Below are 18,834 nucleotides of genomic sequence, written 5' to 3'. Positions count from 1 at the left end.
TACTTATTAAAAAAGAAGATAGAAGACTACAATGAGCCTTCAAAAATAAAACCACTTATAGATTTCATTCCAAAAAGTTAGAATCATCAAATTTTTCGTTAAATATGTGAATTTCATTAATATTTGTAGAATTGTTGATTATAATGTTGGTGAAGAAGATGATTTAACATGTTTAGGCTTCAAAATACCTATAAAAAAAATACATAGAAAATGTATAGATTAACAAAATATGTTATCTCTAAATTAACAATATATAGCATACTATGAACAAAGTTACCTACTAACTCAAAAGATAAAATAAGAAACTTCATATATGTAAGACAAAAGCAGGTGTAATTAGAGAGATAAAAACCAAGACGAAATAATCCATCAGAAATACGTCCCATATTTCCCCTAAAAAATATATTTTCGTGGTAAAATTACATCTAGCAATTTCTATGAACGGACAAGACCAGTGATGGAGTTTGCACATCGAAGCCGCAGAAGGCCAACCCTTACGCTCTTCGCAAAGCGGAAGCCGAAGCCGACCCTTCGCAAATCCCAAAAGCCCCACTTAGTCCAGCCGCAGCCGAGAACCACTGCCGGAAAGATGACGTCGCCGCCGGGAAACAGTCTCCGTTCTTCCCGTTCTACAGCCCGAGCCCCGCGCGCTTCCTGAAGAAGTCTCCGGCGCCGGCGGGAGGGAGCTTAACAATAACTTTTCTTTTAGCTCAAATAAAATATCTTATCATAACAATATATGATACAACATTTTTAGTGACACCTGCTCTATGTATTGAAAGGTTAGATTGGTTCATTGAATATGAATTTCAACTTGGAATATTATCTAACCTCCTTGCTTTTTTCTTTTCAGAATTTTTTGTACACTAAAATGGATGAAAGTTCTGAGTTGAAAGCTAGACTTTGGGTTATCAGATTTTGTCAGACCAGGTCTTCCTTTACAAGTCCTTACCTGGTAGTTGGTAGTAGTATCCTTTACATCATGAGACCTTGGGAATGATATTGTTTCTTGCTTACAGATGAAAGGCTTAATGATATTGTTGGAAGTGCATATTATGTGGCCCCTGAAGTTCTCCATAGATCTTACAGCACAGAGGCTGATGTGTGGAGTATAGGCGTGATAGCATATATTCTTTTATGTGGTAGTCGTCCATTTTGGGCTCGAACGGAGTCTGGTATTTTCAGGGCAGTACTGAAAGCTGATCCTAGCTTTGATGAAACACCGTGGCCATCTTTATCTTCAGAAGCAAAGGATTTTGTCAAACGCTTACTGAATAAGGACCCACGGAAGCCGAAATCTGCTGCACAGGCTCTAAGTTAGTTTTTCTTTTACCTACATCATCATTCACATCTAGTAAGATATTTTTCAATCTTCCACCAATAATATTTTAACGTAAAAGTTCCACTTGATATTTTAATATTTAAGCTCGTGAAGACATATATGAGATATCATCATTCTTACGCAAGGCTGCCTTAAGGGTGCGTGCTTCTAACCACAAGTGTTTGCAATTTAGTTTTCTTTTTGTGATTGACTAATTAATTTTATTTGTCTCTTTCACAGGCCTTGTCAAAGACACTGACTGCAGATGAACTCTATTATCTGAGGGAGCAATTTTCACTGCTCGAACCAAGCAAAAATGGCAGCATATCTTTAGAGAATGTTAACAAGGTTAGTCATCACACAATGTGTATGAAGTTTATCTATGTTAGATTCCACAAGCTCTTCTAATTCATACATTCTGGGCAGGCCCTGATGAAATAGGCAACATATGCCATGAAAGAGTCTCGCATCCCCGACTTTCTTTCCTTGATAAAACTACCGTGTTCTGTGTATATAGATATATCTCTTAATTTGATTTGTTTCAATCTTACATGTTCTTTATATTTTTTTTACGACAGCTGAATTTATTACAATATAGAAGGATAGATTTTGAAGAATTCTGTACAGCGTTAAGTGCATCAACTTAGCGTTAAGTGTGCATCAACTTGAAGCTCTTGATCGGTGGGAACAACATGTTCGCTGTGCCTATGAGCTTTATGATAAAGATGGAAACAGGGCTATTGTCATTGAAGAGCTTGCTTCAGTACGTTCAGAAAAGAACACTTCATTCTTAGACTATTAGCGATTATTCTTGAAGCTGCATTTACCGTCATTTCCACTATAACTGATTTATATATGTGTGTGCTTGTAATTGATGTAGGTTGTGACCCTTCTTTTTCGAGAGGGGAGTGGGTAGTTACAAAATTTATTAGGAAGAACAGAAAGTACAAGTTAAGGAGGATAAGGAATCCTCCATAGGCCGTAGGGAAAGTAAAGAAAGAAAAGAACTAATGGCAGGGGTAGTTACATAGGAAACTAAAAACAGATGGAGGGGGTAGTTGCAGAAAATTTATTAGGAAAAAACAGAAAGTGGAAAGTTAAGAAACTAAAGAACCCAAAAATTAGATGTATAGCAAGGCTTTGAACCAAAAAGATACTTGGCCATAAAATACCACCCTTTCCCATGATAGGTGAAGAGACTAAAGACCTTAAAAATTCATGCATGGTCCTCCAACCAAATTTAACGAAGTCTTCCAAAAATAATTGGGTAACTACATCTGATGGCCTCACTTTGCATAATTTAATGCATATACACTTTCTATCTGCCACTTTATATGGATCTAACGAATCTGCAGTTATCTGCTACTGATTACTGCTGGATCTGTCAAGAATGTACTGATGTGACTCTTGTTAGTCATAGGGTGAACATTTTAAAATTACAGTTGTCTTATATACAACTATTTAGTTCATGAGTATATATGCCTAATCCGCATCATATTTCTTCAAAATATTGTTTAGGAACTTGGCCTTGGTCCCTCTATCCCTCCTGTTCGTGTTGTTCTTCACGACTGGATACATACGCCACACTGATGGAAAATTAAGCTTTCTTGGGTTTGTCAAATTATTACACTGTGTATCTAGCCGAAGCCTTGCGAAGGTTGAATAAAATTTAAAGCAGAGGAAGCCTTGTGTGGCTCGACTCGGTCATATTTGGATTTGTGTCTAGTTGGCGCTGGAACTCATCATTGTCTTGTTATCTGAAGCTCTTGCTAGCACACCCATTTATAAAAGTACAGGTTCATAATGAAATGCAACTCTGATTCTTTTTGAAGGAGCTCAAACTGTAAAATAGTCTACAGATCGTTGGTCTAAGAATTAATATATGAATTGTAGAATTCGATTAGCTTTGTCTCGATGGGTTGTAATAATTTCCTGTCACCTGTATTAATGAATGCTTTTGTATAACCATACGGTTGTGAATCTGAAAATTTTAATCTTAATTTTATATGTTTTGTTGTGTTATCAGTTACTTTCCTCGTAGCGTTGAAGGAGATTTTAGCTGTTTAAGAAACTAAAATTATAGGAAGCTGCTGCTGCTGAGCGATTCCAATTGTTTGGAAAGAGAAAAATGTGCACCATGATGCACATTCCCATAAGCGTGATCTTAATCGTAGCCCAGTCAATCGTTTCGTATCTATCAATTTTTGTTCAGTTTTCAATATTTTGCTTTGGTATTTGTGTTACTTATCGTTTGTACATTCACAAGTATGCAAGTTACTCGCTTCTAGGAAACAGGTGTTGATTGTGTTCAAGTGTGTAAGTGAAATGTCTGATATCTTACTGATAGAAAAGACGGTGTTAACAATATGTGAACCATGTTACACCAGAATATGGACCCCAAAAAATCCCAAACTACAAATATACACACACACACATTAATTTTAAACTTCATGCAGCTAGACCGAAGCGGCAACATATTATCATCAAATTACATCACCATACGTTGAACAAGCAGTCTTTTGGTGTTGGACTTGCTACTAACAAATTCCATAGAAGAAAAAGGTTGCAGATTAAACACCAAACCGCCGCAAAATCAAACAAAAAAGGACCTATCGAATCTCACTAAAAGTATCAAAAGGAAGTAAGTTTTAACCTTGAAGGAGGAAGAAAGGATGTAAGAGAGGCGAAAGCAAATGGTATTAGAGTTGAAACGAGTCTGAAACATGAAATTTTCATATACGAATAGAAAATAATGTTAGTAGTTCAGTCCTCCGCATTCAGCATTCCCACACTTAGTGTCACCAATCTATCTTATCATGTACGAACGACAACAAGCTCAGAAGTTATTTAGAACTAAAACTAAAAACACATTTCTTCTCATTAAACAACACAATGAGGTTGCTGTCTTGCGAGGCAGTTGGCAGTTATAATAGTAAAAAGGGGGCAAAGAGATTAAGGAAGTACTATCTTGAGGAAAGCTTGTGGTGCAAATCATCAGCAAGCGCTTGCCTCAATTTTTCCCCATAGTAATGAAAGGACTTCTCACTGTCCATGACCCTGGGCGGGGGTCCACTCTCGTCGGGCTCCTTCCATAGCTCGGGTTCCGGCTCCCTTGCAATCTGGCAGAGGTTGTGTAACACGCAACAGGCGACGATGGTTTGGGGGGCGTGATGGACACCGGTGTTCAAATCCTGAAGAATCTTCCACCTCCCCTTCAGAAGCGCAATGGCCTCCACCACCACGGACCTTCCCTTCATGAGCATTCCATCGAACAGGTTCTGGGCGGGGGTGCCCATCCCGCTGGGGGAGAAGGGGGTGAGGAGAAAGGGCAGCAGAGGGAAGCACCAGTCGCCGACCACGTAAGGCCTCACGTGGTGGCCGCGAACGCTAATGACCTTGTCCCAGACGACGTCGCCGGAGGTGAGGCGGTGGTAGAGGAGGCTGTCGCGGAAGTGGGTGGCGTCGTCGGTGCCGCCAGGGGCCTTGACGCAGACGTCCCAGAAGATCTTCTTGTGGTCGGAGACGACCTGGAGGAGTAAAGAGGGGTAGCCATAGCGGCAGCGGTAGGGGTTGAGGTTAGGGTTGCTGTTATGGGTGGAGCGGAGGTGGACGGGGGTGGTGTCGATGGCGCCGCACATGTTGGGGAGGGATGTGAGTTCCTCGAAGGACTGGGTGGTCTCGAGGAGGCGGCGGCGGCCAACGGGTATTTTGATGAACTCGGGGTAGAGCTTGGTAGCGAGGAGGCGCGTGACCATGTTGGTGATTTTGGAGACGAGGTAGGGATCGAGAGAATAGCGGGCGGCGAGGGTTTTGGCAGAGAGGCCGTGGGCGAGGCGGGAGAGGACCATGGCGACGGCGTAGTCGGAGGGTAGGGAGAGATTGGAGAGGGCGATGTGGGGCTTGAGCTTGTCGACGACGGTTGTGAAGACGGGGTAAGAGAGGCCGTAGAGCGAGCGCCAGTGGGCGTCGCGGAGAGGGGCTTCGAGGGACCAGATGTGTTCCGTGGAGAGCGCGCGAAAGGCGGAGACGGAGTAGTCGGAGGAGGCGTTGTTGGTGGTGGTGGTGTTGGGGTTGTTGTTGGTGGTGGTGGTGGCGGCGTTAGGGTTGGGAGGGGAGGAGGAGGGGCGCGTGGAAGAGACGTAGGAAAGGACGGAGGCGATGGTGAAGAAGAGGAGGGGGGCGATGGAGGAGGAGTGGAGGAGGGAGGAGGGGTTGGCGGTGGTTGATGAGAGTGAGTCGGAGAGGAGGGAGGTGGTTGGGTCGAGGGAGTTGTGGAGGTGAAGCAGATTTGACAGCATTACCAGAAACGATTGATCCATCCTTTTTTTTTCCTTTCCCCCTCCCTCACCTCACCTCCTCAACTATCAATATCTCTCTCTCTATTGCTCCATTACTTTGCTTAAGTATTTAATAATTACATGCTCAACTGCAAAACAAAATTATAAACACTCACACACTACAAATCACAAGCCTCATGTTACTAGCAATAGAAGCTAGATGGTTCAGAAAATACGAGATAATATTATAAAATAATAACTGTTTATTTTTTTAATAATTAATAAATGTTTAGTTTCCTTGCTTTTTCCCACCGCGCTCCGCCCCCACCTTATGACTATTGCTACTTTGGGTAATCTTTATATTCAACAATTATTTCTATTAAAAAGTTATATAACAAAAGCACTTATGTTGAGGATGTTTTAAGGTTTAACATGTATTTTGGTTTCTTGGCATGTGAGATGTATTCAAAGTTCTTTTATTTTTTTCTCAGTCGTTCAAAATTATTTTATATTTTGTAAAAAATAGTTTGAGTTAGTTATTTTTACTTACGATGTTAAAAAATTAACAGAACTTAGTCAATTTGTCCAATTTTTCATTACCTGGCAACTATGTGGCTTAATTGATGTGACAACGTTATAAGGTTACTCAATATTGGAGGATTCTACTTCAACGTGCTCACTTTCATCGAAGGTAATGTGCTGGTCGCGGTGTGCGACATCAAATTAAAGGTGCTTGAACCGAATCTCCTAGCTTGGAATCGAATATGGTGTTCTGTTCACTTTACACATAGAGTTGAAATCATATCCACTCTCCTTGTAACTAAATACAAACCTTCAACACTTTCAACACAGAATTAACCAAATCCACACACTAGAACCGAAGACGAGCCTTCATCATTTTGCACACATAGGTGGAACCGAATCCACTCTCCATGGAACCGAATACGACTCTCCCTGAAATTGAATCCTCTTCTCCATGTATTCGGATAAGCACTCTTCTTCTTCAACTCATCTTCTTTGTTAATGAACCTCCATCGTTACACCTTCTTCCATGATCTTCTTCCTCAACGTCCACTCCCTCACACAACAATGGAGGGTGTAAAACCTTGAACCTGCATCATGAAAAAATATTCTCCATCAACCACCACTCACCGCAAACAACACAAGCAACACCTCCTTCCTCACAACAACTGTGAGTACAACCACACAATCATGAAATGGAAGCATCACCATGAAAACACAAGAGCTACAAGCACCAACACGAGCTATAAGCAACGTTATTATACACTAACATGAGCTGTGAGCAACGTTATTATGCACCAACCTCCACTACATGCATTTCAATTAATTATAATGTCTTTGTAAATGAAATTAAAAAAGGGTAAGTAAGATATTTCACATCTAATCCACACAAATCACATGACTTAAGTGAACATAAAATAAATCCTTCATCCCACAAATCTATCTTCATCCATAGCTATTTATTCGATAAAACGAAGAGAATTCAGAATCGTAATCCGTCTTTCTGAATTACGGTAAATAATATAATCCGTCTTTCTGAATTACGATAAATAATATAATTCATTCATCCAAACACAACATTAAATATACAACTTTTAAATCAATAATTATAAACATTACTTTTATCGCATAAATAATATATAGTTGATAAATGTAATAAAATAATTTATATTATATATATATATATATATATATATATCAATCTTAATCTTTAGAATTTTGTGGAAAACGAAGTAGAATATTAAAAATGTTTAGAACGAACTAAAAATAAAAAATATATACTTTTAATGCATTTATTTAGTACATAAAGAAAGATCCATAAAACACTTAAAAACGTTTTGAACGTGTTAAAATGTAAAATTTTCAGACGAGTTAGTGATTTTCATGTTACATGCTAAATACATACAAGGTTAGAAGCGTCATTTGATGCATTTGCTACGCCTTGACTCTGCGAGAACCTTCAGCAAACACCAGTCAAGTAAAGAACAACACACCTCACCTTCTCAATTCTCGCCACGTGTACATTTCGCCACGTGTCGTGTTCTCAGTGGTTAAACCCTCCTCACTCCCTCACACTTTCTCCCGTAAAATACACTTCAAGAAACCACAACTATTTACTTCAAATTTATTTATTTATTATTACTAATTATTAAACTCAGCTCTACAATCTCGCATCTCCTTCCCAACGCATTCACATAATTTTCCCTCACTTTCTCGGCGGCAAAACGCCGCATTCCGTCGGAAAAACATGGCTTGGAAGGTGGCGTTAACTGTGCTGTTCTCCCTCGCACTCTTGTTCTCTCCGTCGCAGTCTGCGGTTTTCAGCGTAGATCTAGGTTCCGAATCGTTGAAGGTGGCGGTGGTGAACCTGAAGCCCGGTCAATCTCCGATCTCGATCGCGATCAACGAGATGTCCAAGCGGAAATCGCCGGCGTTGGTCTCCTTCCACGACGGCCACCGCCTTCTCGGCGAAGAGGCGGCAGGCCTCGCTGCGCGTTACCCGCACAAGGTCTATTCCCAAACGCGGGACCTCCTCGGGAAGCCCTACGCTTCCGCGCAGAGGATTCTTAACTCAATGTACCTCCCTTTCAAGACGAAGGAAAATTTCCGAGGCGACATTAGTTTTGTCGTGGACGACGGAAACGAGAACGATAGCGTTTACTCCCCCGAGGAACTCGTCGCCATGGTGTTAGGTTACGCGGCGAATTTGGCGGAGTTTCACTCGAAGATTCCAATTAAGGACGCAGTGATCGCGGTGCCGCCGTACATGGGACAGGCCGAGCGGAAAGGGCTGCTCGTGGCGGCACAGTTGGCGGGGATTAACGTTTTGTCCCTGATAAACGAGCATTCCGGTGCGGCGCTGCAGTATGGGATCGATAAGGACTTCTCCAACGAGACGAGGCACGTGATTTTCTATGACATGGGTGCGACCGGTACCTACGCGGCGCTTGTGTACTTCTCGTCGTACAAGGGTAAGGAGTATGGCAAGAGTGTGTCAGTGAACCAGTTTCAGGTCAAGGATGTGCGCTGGAACGCGGAGCTTGGTGGTCAGCACATGGAATTGCGATTGGTGGAGTATTTTGCGGATCAGTTCAACGCGCAAGTTGGTGGCGGGATCGATGTGAGGAAGTTTCCCAAGGCCATGGCTAAATTGAAGAAACAGGTTAAACGGACTAAAGAAATTCTTAGTGCGAATACCGCCGCTCCTATTTCCGTCGAATCGCTTCATGATGACGTCGACTTCAGGTAGCTGGAATTTGAAATTACTCATTCTATGAAATTGCTATTATTATTATTCTCTCTAGTTCTTAGCAAAAGTTGCTGCTTTGTGCTGGGTAGATCATGGTTCAACCTTATTTGGACAGTGTACTGTAGCACCATCTTTAATTTTTTTTATTATCTAGTACGAACAATAACAGTAAGGATAATGACAATCAATATTTATCCTATATGTTATGATGGCAAACTAATATGGGAAATATTTAATCTAAAGAGTTTTGTATTTTTCAATTTTTTGACTAAAAAATAAACAATTCAGTTGATAATCTTTCTAGGTAGGAATACGTTTTCTTGTATTTGTTTTTTTTTTTTTTGGTATAGAGTGTTGTCTATTCAAAACGATTGTTTGATAGTGAAGTAGCATTTTGTCTCAGCTAGTAGCAGAGTAAACTCCTAAGTAACAAGACTTGGTGTTTTTGTGTGAACTTAGTTTTACATGAGTGATAAGATTATTGGGTATGCTTGCATTTGTATTCAATAAGTACTGGTATTGGAAATATTCAGTGTGGGCATTGGAATTATATGGGAACACCATAGCTTTCCTGTAAAATGATTACAGTAGCAAAAACAGGTAGCAAGAACACAGTTGCCTCTGCTTCAGTTGTCTGAGTAAACTGTGACCTGACTTTCTCCAACCCTTCAATAAAATCACGTCCTAGATTTCATTCAGGTAAAACGTAGTTGGAAAAATCGTACAGAAAAAAAGGAGTTGTTTATAGCATAATTTTCCATTAACAAAGTAGTTCAGCTTTCAAATGGCTGATTGAGTAAAAAACTCGTTGCTTAAGTAGTTAGTTATTTGGAATTAATTAGAATGAAGGAGCGGGTCTTATTGGCTGGCTGAGGTTGAGAAAAGGGCATCATTCTTGGGAGTTATGCCTTGCTTGAATACAGCAGTAAAAACATGTCTTCACTCTGTTTTAGATAAACAAAATTGGAAAAGAAAACAATCAAATTCTTGATACGTGCATTTCATGTTTTTTGGAACAATTAAATCCATCGCCAGTTTTGTCAGTGGTTATACATTAGTAAGTCATTAGCCATTATTTTCACATTGTTAATTAGTAGGGTGGTTAATGGTTCCTGATAGCATATGTAATCGATGCATCATATCTTAATTATATCTTCTAAGCTAATATTGTATGTGGGATGATCTTTTAGAAGTGTTTTTTTCGTATTTCTTTACACATCATGATTTGTTTCCTTAGTTAATTAAGATTACAAGTCTAATATTAGTATAAATAGGTGTATGCTATGTATTTTGTTTCACATCAAGATACAAAAGAAAATATTCACCTGTTGTTTTGATTCTCTCTTTCCTTCACTTAAGCCTATGATTTCAGCAGTTAAGGAATATAGTAATATGCTTAGCTTTAGCTTGGTTAAGGAGTTACATATAAACTTAATGTTAGTATTTTGGTTAATAGATAGGCTAGGTTGGTATCTTATGGTAGAGATCAATTTGAGGATTCTAAAGGGGAAGTCAATAAATACTGTTGTTAGAATAGTTTCATCTATGTATCATCATTAAGCTTAAGCAGGGTGTAGTATGCTAGATCATTTATTAGTCATACCTAGTTCTGTACCTAGGTGTCTAGTGTAGTTCCTTAATATTCCATGTACTCTTCTACTTTCATTATAAATAGAAGATCGTGAGAGTGATTTCTTAAGCTCTCTAGAAATATATTTTCTGTTTTAATCTCAAGTACGATTAACAATGAAATTCCCTTATATGTTCAATCATGTCAACATAAATAAATAGAATAGTCAAAATAAAAATGAAAGTACTGACTTACAAGGAAAGTAAAATTAGTTTATTATTAAGAAGTGGACTTTAAGTGCAACTCAACCCAACAATACTTTTATCCTTTAAATTGACTTTATTTCTAATCGATGTGGGAATTTCAATACACCTCCTCATGCTAAAATATATTATATGTGTGGGATTAGGCATTAATGGGTGGTCTGATAGCAGATGAAACACCTAATAAACAACAAATATTGTTAGGATAGACTCTAATAATGACTCTAATATCATGTTAAGAAGTGGATTTTAAGTTTAACTCAATCCTACAAAACTGACTTGTAAGGTTAAGTTAGGTTTAAAGTCTACTTTTTAACATGGTATCAGAGTCTGAGCCTATCCTAGCGAGATTTGTGTTGTTGGATATATTGTTTCACCCGCTATCGAATCATCCATTAATGTTTAGTCTCACAAAATCTAGCTCAATCCCACTAAACCAGTTTGTAAGGTGAGGTTTGCACCCATTTATATACTCTAAATTAGTCTTATCTTTAGCTGATGTGAGACTTCCAACAATTATCAAGTTGATATTTTTACAGTCGATGTAATGAATGCATAAGGGTTCTTCATACATATCTTGTTTCTTACAGGAGCACTATAACCCGTGAGAAATTTGAAGAGCTCTGTGAAGACATTTGGGAAAAATCACTTTTACCAGTGAAAGAGGTGCTTGAGCATTCTGGCCTTTCATTGGAACAGATATATGCAGTAGAGTTAATAGGAGGAGCCACAAGAGTCCCAAAATTACAGGTGTGAATACTTCTTTTTCTTTGACAATTATTTTGACAATGTGCATTCTGGCCAGGTTGGAGTTTGATCTCTTCATACAATATTGTAGTCCATGCTTGGTAGTCGTCAACAACATTTGTTTACCATATATATCATCTGTTACTTAAAGTATAAACCTTGTTATGCAACTGTATCTGTATATGCTGTCTTTATATTGCAGCTGCTATGCTAGTATATTATTAGATGTTAAATGCAGCATGTGATACTAATCTGATTTAACAGAACTAACTAACCCATCAGTTTAATTATTTCGTTATATATTGGTCTGAATGTTTGTTACAACTGATTCAGTTGCTAAAGATTTTTCCACACAATTTCCTTTACATTTAGAGTTGCACTCAGCATCCAAGGCTAATTCTTTTTTTCACAAGAAACACAATCACACTGAGAGCATTTCAGACCCTTTCCCTCTTAGTTTTCTGTCCTTTTCTCTCACTTTTTGTTCGCTTCTACTTCAATATTTCTGTTATTATTGTCAATCATAGTAATTCATGCTATACAAACTTGACCCTATTTTATGTTAACCTATAATTGCTACTTTTTTTATTTACTTATTTATATTTATCTGAATAATGCAGAGAAAGGAAGAGCACAGCTGATGTCTCAAATTTTGGCACAAAAATTTCAATAGAGAAGATTGATTGCTATATAATTTACTAACATTAATACTTTTTTATTTCAAATATGAATATAACTGAGTTTGAATGTCTAGAATCCATGAAACTGAAGCACTTTATCTTGCAGATGTATTGTTGGATACAGTCTTTGAACTTTAGTTTCACAGATGAAGTATTTTTGTCACTGTCCAGCATTAGTGTAGAGCTTTATTTATTGATATTCTGTTAATATTATTGCAGGCTAAGCTTCAAGAATTCCTTGGTAGAAAAGAGCTTGATAGGCATCTTGATGCTGATGAAGCAATAGTTCTTGGTGCAGCTCTTCATGCAGCAAATTTAAGTGATGGAATTAAGTTAAACCGTAAACTAGGAATGGTTGATGGTTCCTTGTATGGATTTGTGGTTGAGTTGAGTGGTCCTGAACTTCTAAAAGATGAAAGCTCTAGGCAGTTACTTGTACCACGAATGAAGAAAGTCCCGAGTAAGGTAAATCAGTTGATGTTTCAATGCTGAATGGGACTACATATCACATGAAGAATTATTTGATCAATTTTATTCTTCAACTTTACTAATCCATGGTACTGTTGTTAACATACCAGATGTTTAGGTCCATTAATCATAACAAAGATTTTGAAGTTTCACTAGCTTATGAAAGTGAGCATCTTTTGCCTCCTGGTGCTACCACTCCTGAAATTGCTCGATACCAAATATCTGGTTTGACAGATGCAAGTGAGAAGTAAGGATGAAAGGCTTGCTGAAGTTTTGGGCAATATTGCTTATTTTAGCCCCTTGGCGAATTGCTTTTTATGTAAAATTAGAAACTCTGATGACCTCATATATTTGTTTCTTCTCTGTTCTTCTAGATACTCATCTCGGAATTTGTCATCCCCCATCAAGGCAAGCATACATTTTTCTCTTAGTAGAAGTGGAATTCTTTCTCTGGATAAGGCAGATGCTGTTATTGAAATAACAGAGTGGGTGGAAGTTCCTAAGAAGAATTTGACTGTAGAGAATTCAACCATTTCATCAAATGTTTCGGCTGAATCTGCTGCTGGAAATAGTTCTGAGGGAAACAATGAAAGCATCCAAACTGACATTGGGAATAGTAACACATCCAACACTAGTGCAGAGGAGAAAGCTTCCGCCGAGCCCGCTACAGAGAAGAAACTGAAAAAGCGGACCTTTAGGGTGCCATTAAAGGTGAATGTCAACTGGCCAGCCTTATTTTGTGATTATTTAAACTGGGTGGCTACTTTTGGGAAAAATTGAAACAAGATCTAATATTCCTTTCTTGCTTCATTGCTGTTTTTGCTTTTTGCTCATTACAGATTACTGAGAAGATAACTGGACTTGGAATGTCTCTGTCACAAGATTTTCTCACTGAAGCTAAAAAGAAATTACAAGTACTAGACCAAAAAGACACAGACAGAAAAAGAACAGCTGAGTTAAAAAATAATTTAGAAGGATATATATACTCTACTAAGGAAAAGGTTCGTAGAAAGCAATGTGCTTATAGTTTTCACGGTGTTTACATCCTTCATTTATTATTCATGGGTAATCTTTATCCTTTAAAAATTTCTAATTTTCTTTCAGGGATTCATACAAAAGGTTGCCATTTAAATAGTTGACTTAGTCTAAATTTATACTAAGGAAATTTAACTTTTGTTCTTGATTGTTGCTTTTTGAGAAAGAAATTCCAACTTGTTGAAATTGCTTATAAATCCATGTAATCATTAAGTCTAAGTCAGGAGGTTGAGTGTTAGATAACCTCTGTCCCTAGTTCTCTCTATATATAGCATCAATACAATCACGACTGTGTAGGTTGAATATACTGTTTTCTCTCTTTCACTCTCTCTCTCTCTCTCTCTGTGTGTTTACACACGCATCAATACAAGCACATCAATGTAGCTGTTTTATTCAACATGTTCTTAATGCTTATCATGTCTTTATCAGATTGAAACTCTAGAGAATTTTGAAAAAGTTTCTACAAGTGAGGAACGCCAGTCCTTCATTGAGAAGCTTGATCAGGTTTAACCCTTTTCCTTGGGCAATTGAATAAAAAATGTTATTGATAAGAACCTTGACTTATGCCTCTTGTATATTTTGTCAGGTGCAAGATTGGTTGTATACAGATGGTGAGGATGCCAATGCTGCAGAGTTTCAAGAGCGTCTAGATCAGTTAAAAGCTGTTGGAGATCCAATTTTCTTAAGGTTTGTTATATTTTGCCCAATTATATTAATTTTACCCTTTACGGTTTTAAATTTGATAGTGTTTTTCTGAATTTGTGAATATCTGTTTCAGGTTAAAAGAGCTTACAGCTCGACCAGCAGCAGTTGAGCATGCTCGTAAGTATATTGATGAGTTGAAACAGGTACATCTCATGTGAAGTGACTCAGTTTTTTATTTTCTTCTTGTCTATGTTCTTTTTGAATCCAATTCTTTGTTAGGGTTGAATTATGTTGATTGATCCTCATAGTTAATCACTCCTAAATTGTGTTTGGGGGAAGAATTAAGGAATTTGAAATATCTGAAATTCAAAATGCTTTAATTGAAATTTCTTTCATTTTTAATCCTTTGTTTAGATAAATCAGTTCATTTTTTAAATTTCATACTTAGTTTGGATAGGGTCACCATATTCCAATTCTCATTTTTAACGAGAGGGGAGAAAGAGAGGAGAGAGAAAATGGGCGAAAAGCAAGGAAATAGATATGGGAAAGGGGGTTGAAATGAGATGATGGTAACGAGAGAAAATGGGGAGATAGGAGAAAGAAAAAGGAGAGAGAGAGAGAGAGAGTGAGCTTGAATTCAAATGCATGTTGAATTTGATATAATTTGTGTAATCTAAATACTTTAACAAATACTTTTTACATTTATTCAGCATATTTCACAAATTCTATACCTTTGCTAGATGGATGTGTAAGTTCTTGTTGTAAGCTTATGTTGGATCAATAGAAGCTGTAATATGGTAACCAAAAAGATTTTCTCTATTATTTCTATTACAATAATTCACATATTTCATTTGAAAGAATGTTGAGATTGGTAGTTGCACTCGTTGAGATGTCAGATATATGATCTGATACGAAAGATAAGACAACTTTCATTGAAGTGGTTATCTGTTTTATTCAGTTTTCATCATATCAGCATTTATGCACTCATTCCTATTAAATCATTTGTACACATTCAAACCACTTCAGGAAATTATATAATCAAAACACAATTCATTGAAAAGGCATTAGTTAGGTGAACTAAAAACGTCCCTTGAACTATTGCTTGTGTCTGGAGCATAAATTATATATTGAGAATTTCTGATTTATAAGTTTTTATATGCAACTGCTGCTGCCAGCTATTTTTTTGATGTAATGTAACTTGATACATTTATTACCTGTACAGATTGTTGAAGAGTGGAAAGCAAAAAAGCCTTGGCTTCCGCAAGAACGAGTAGATGAGGTATTGTTTAACTTAAATTTTGATGATCTATTGATGCTGATATGTCACGTTCAGAAAGTTCATTGTTTTTTTTGTTTTTAACTTACAAGGTTATAGAAAGTTCTGAAAAGTTAAAGAATTGGTTGGGCGAAAAAGAAGACGAGCAAAAGAAGTAAGTTCTTGTTCTATTACTTTAGTTGTTATTGAAGCTGCAATTAGTTGTTTACTTTGTTATTTCAATATTTTGTCATGTCGTGAGCGGATGCCTATATAAAAACATTTATCTCTGCTTTTATTTATTTAGAAATAACATTCCATGAAACAGTTCATCCATAACATAATAGGAAGAAATATTGATTAAAGAAAATCAAACTACAAAATCAAATAATTGCCGAATTATTTTTTAAGAGGAAGAAGATAATGCAAAGGATGTTTGAAGTTCCCATGCTCAGAGCCGAATTCCAACAGAGAGAAAAGTCCTCTTCGTAATAACAACCCAACGATCAAAATCTATCCCCCAGTCTCCTCTCGGTGCTCACTGTAACCGAATTCACAAATCACAAAACCTGTGCTTCTCTCTCTGCCACCTAATAATTTATTCCTCACCCCTTGTTATTTCTGAATGTAGACACTCCAAATTGTTGGTTTGGTATTGTCTTATGGCTGGACTTTGAGGGCCTAAGTTAGGTTCTATAGTATTATTATGAATCGAAGTTATCTTTGAAAATGGTTGCCTTTTCATCAGTTAGCTTTATAGCACAAAATATGATCACTGGCAATGAGCTATATAATGAAATAGTTTGGGTTAAATTGAGGTTATTTGTGTATATGGAAGTTGCTACTGCTAACGGAATATGTATGTAATGTGCAGTGTATTGTGCTACTCAGAGTCTGTGGAATTCTTGAATAAAGTTCAGTCTTTTATAATATTAAAATAACCTAGACACCACTTCTTTTGAGCTTTAAGATTTTTCTTTGCAAGGTCTCTTTGTCTGTTGTGTTATATCCATTTTCTAGATAATTTTCCTAACATTGTTCATTTGAGGGTGAGTCTCCTTCTCTTAAATGTCCACGAAGACTGTAAAAGATGACCGATGGATCATCTGAATCATATCATTGACGACTTTATAGATCCCTACCCCTTTTTTAGATCATATTTTTTAACCATGCACTTCCGAATATTTAAGGAAATGGACCAGTCTAGGTTTGTAAAGTATTCGCTTTTCCACTTTACTGACTGGCAAAGTGAGTTTGTCCACTGAGGAAATTGCATTGTGTTCAGCTCGTAGCATTTTTAACGTTGTTGGTTATTGATTTCCTATTCTGTACTTGTTTCGAAGGACTTCTGGATTCAGTAAGCCAGCATTTACATCCGAAGAAGTATATTTAAAGGTGCTCGATCTGCAAAACAAGGTAACCTGTCTCTTCTACTTGTCTAAATCAAGACAATATTGCCATGTGATTTTACAAGTAGTGCCATTTATTTTTTGTTAATGACCTTGTTTCCTGTACATATACAGGTTGCCAGTATTAACAGAATTTCCAAGCCTAAGGTTCAGAAGCCTGAAAAGAATGAAACAGAGAGCAATGAACAAAATCCGGATGATTCCAATTCTACCTCAACGGACAATTCCTCTTCAAGTGATTCATCTGCTGATAGTTCAGAAGGGGCAAACCAAGAAACTGTTACTGAGCAACCTGAAGGTCATGATGAGCTATGATTAACTGTGAATATGCACGTAAGTCCAGTTTTATTCATGTAGCTGAGAGTTTTTATAATCAAATGTAGAATGGTAATGATAGAATTAATTGGTGAAATGGAGGCAGTGTCAGTTCTCAGCTAGCAGGATAATAGAGTTGAGGCAACATTTGCTTGCTGGTTGAGTGCTAAATTTTTGAGGTTAGATGGGTCCTTGTAGAAGATGATTAATTTCCCTTTTATATTTAAGGGGACGTATTATTTACAGCCGTATGCAAAGTTCTATCTGCCGAAACACAATGCTATCGAAGAGAAAAGATAACTCACGAGACTTGATTTGTGCTACGAACATCATATACAAATTTTGCTTCAGTTATAATTATAAAAAGTCTCTCTTTCCTTGCTCACGAAACTTTGTTTGCAACAGTTGTCACGTTTTATGTGACTTTTTGTCCTCAAATTTAGATCAAGTTTTTCCTTTAAATTCAAAAGTAATATTGGCAATTTTGAATTGGTATTTTTAATTTCAAGGATTAACATTTATTTTCTTAGGCTCACTCGATGTTATTTAAAATTTTTGGCAAAATAAAATCTTAGGCTCACTCCACATATAAATTTTAGAAATTTAAAATATCGTATTTTCAAAACATTTAGTTAGGAAGTACACTAGTAATAACGGCTATATACTTTTAGTATTAACATATACAAATTAGAATATACTATAGAAGACTAAAAAGTATTTGAAAACTAAAATAAATAAATGATTAAGACTTAGCTAATGATTAAGCTTATTTTGATTTAAAAATTTATTATAAAGTGTAGGATTCCAATTTTAATATAGTACAATCCAAAATGTCTATTTTAATTATATAATTTGGTACGTTTTAAATTATACAATTTTATGAATAACACGTATTTCTAAATTTTGAATCATTTCAAATTATTTGTATAAATTATTTTATACAAGATTATATACAACATGTCCATCTATCTTTTAAAATAATATAAACTCTATTCATTTTAACTTTTTTAAGATGTATTATAAAGTGATTTTTAAATTTAATTCAACTTATTGAATTATACTTATATATACTATATAATCTTAACCATGTGAAATCTTTAACACACTCTATATATTTTGAATGTGAGAAAATAATAGTCTAATACTAGTCCGGTCTAATAACAAATAACATATTAGAACTAAGAAATAACAAATCTTATTTAAATAAATTCAAACTTATAACTCTATACCATGATAGACATAGACAAGGAATGGAAAATGAAATTTATACTGCTCTTCAAAATCTTTGTTCAATGCTATTATTGCTCGAATATGGAAAATGAAATTTACCATTTACCATTGAATAACAATAAGACCGTGAACTACGTTTGATACTAAATTTCGTCAGGGTCGCGCAGACGAGTCAATCCAAAGAATGAAACCAAAACTATCATCAAACCCATAAAAACTAAACACGTGATACGATGATTCAACCCAAAGTAGTTAATCACGACAATTAACGTTGCCACGGCGTAGACCAAGAAAGATGGTACCACTGAACATTTAGTATAGTATGCAATGCGTCGCGTTTTGACGGGA

The 18,834-nt window shown here is 36.8% G+C and overlaps 2 protein-coding genes and 1 pseudogene across 2 annotated transcripts; 2 read left to right on the top strand and 1 right to left on the bottom strand.

Annotated features, from left to right (window-relative positions):
* The first annotated feature begins 457 nt into the window (after nucleotides 1-457).
* Nucleotides 458-3,328, top strand: LOC106758450 (annotated as a pseudogene).
* Nucleotides 3,329-3,996: 668 nt separating this feature from the next.
* On the bottom strand, nucleotides 3,997-5,734 carry LOC106758050 (protein ANTAGONIST OF LIKE HETEROCHROMATIN PROTEIN 1). Its single transcript, XM_014640954.2, has one exon. It carries the CDS (start codon nucleotides 5,638-5,640, stop codon nucleotides 4,285-4,287), a length of 1,356 nt encoding a protein of 451 aa, XP_014496440.1. The 5' UTR covers nucleotides 5,641-5,734; the 3' UTR covers nucleotides 3,997-4,284.
* Nucleotides 5,735-7,750: 2,016 nt separating this feature from the next.
* On the top strand, nucleotides 7,751-17,646 carry LOC106759249 (heat shock 70 kDa protein 17). The gene is made up of 13 exons (XM_014642329.2): nucleotides 7,751-8,865; nucleotides 11,293-11,452; nucleotides 12,349-12,594; nucleotides 12,708-12,844; nucleotides 12,972-13,308; nucleotides 13,437-13,598; nucleotides 14,062-14,136; nucleotides 14,219-14,319; nucleotides 14,411-14,480; nucleotides 15,500-15,556; nucleotides 15,646-15,707; nucleotides 16,876-16,948; nucleotides 17,056-17,646. The coding sequence occupies exons 1-13, from the start codon at nucleotides 7,868-7,870 to the stop codon at nucleotides 17,254-17,256; spliced, it is 2,679 nt and encodes an 892-aa protein (XP_014497815.1). The 5' UTR covers nucleotides 7,751-7,867; the 3' UTR covers nucleotides 17,257-17,646.
* Nucleotides 17,647-18,834: the final 1,188 nt, after the last annotated feature.

Source organism: Vigna radiata, chromosome 4 (genome assembly GCF_000741045.1).
Source record: "Vigna radiata var. radiata cultivar VC1973A chromosome 4, Vradiata_ver6, whole genome shotgun sequence".
NCBI classification, from domain to species: Eukaryota; Viridiplantae; Streptophyta; class Magnoliopsida; order Fabales; family Fabaceae; genus Vigna; species Vigna radiata.
Note: the sequence above shows the minus strand (reverse complement) of the source record. Positions and strands in the feature narration are given on the sequence as shown.

Coding starts and splice junctions, on each gene's coding strand:
- LOC106758050 (XM_014640954.2), bottom strand. CDS start 5,640: ATGGATCAATCGTTTCTGGTAATGCTGTCAAATCTGCTTCACCTCCAC.
- LOC106759249 (XM_014642329.2), top strand. CDS start 7,868: ATGGCTTGGAAGGTGGCGTTAACTGTGCTGTTCTCCCTCGCACTCTTG. Junction 12,595..12,707: donor TGAAGAAAGTCCCGAGTAAG/GTAAATCAGTTG, acceptor TTAACATACCAG/ATGTTTAGGTCCATTAATCA. Junction 15,557..15,645: donor CGCAAGAACGAGTAGATGAG/GTATTGTTTAAC, acceptor TTAACTTACAAG/GTTATAGAAAGTTCTGAAAA.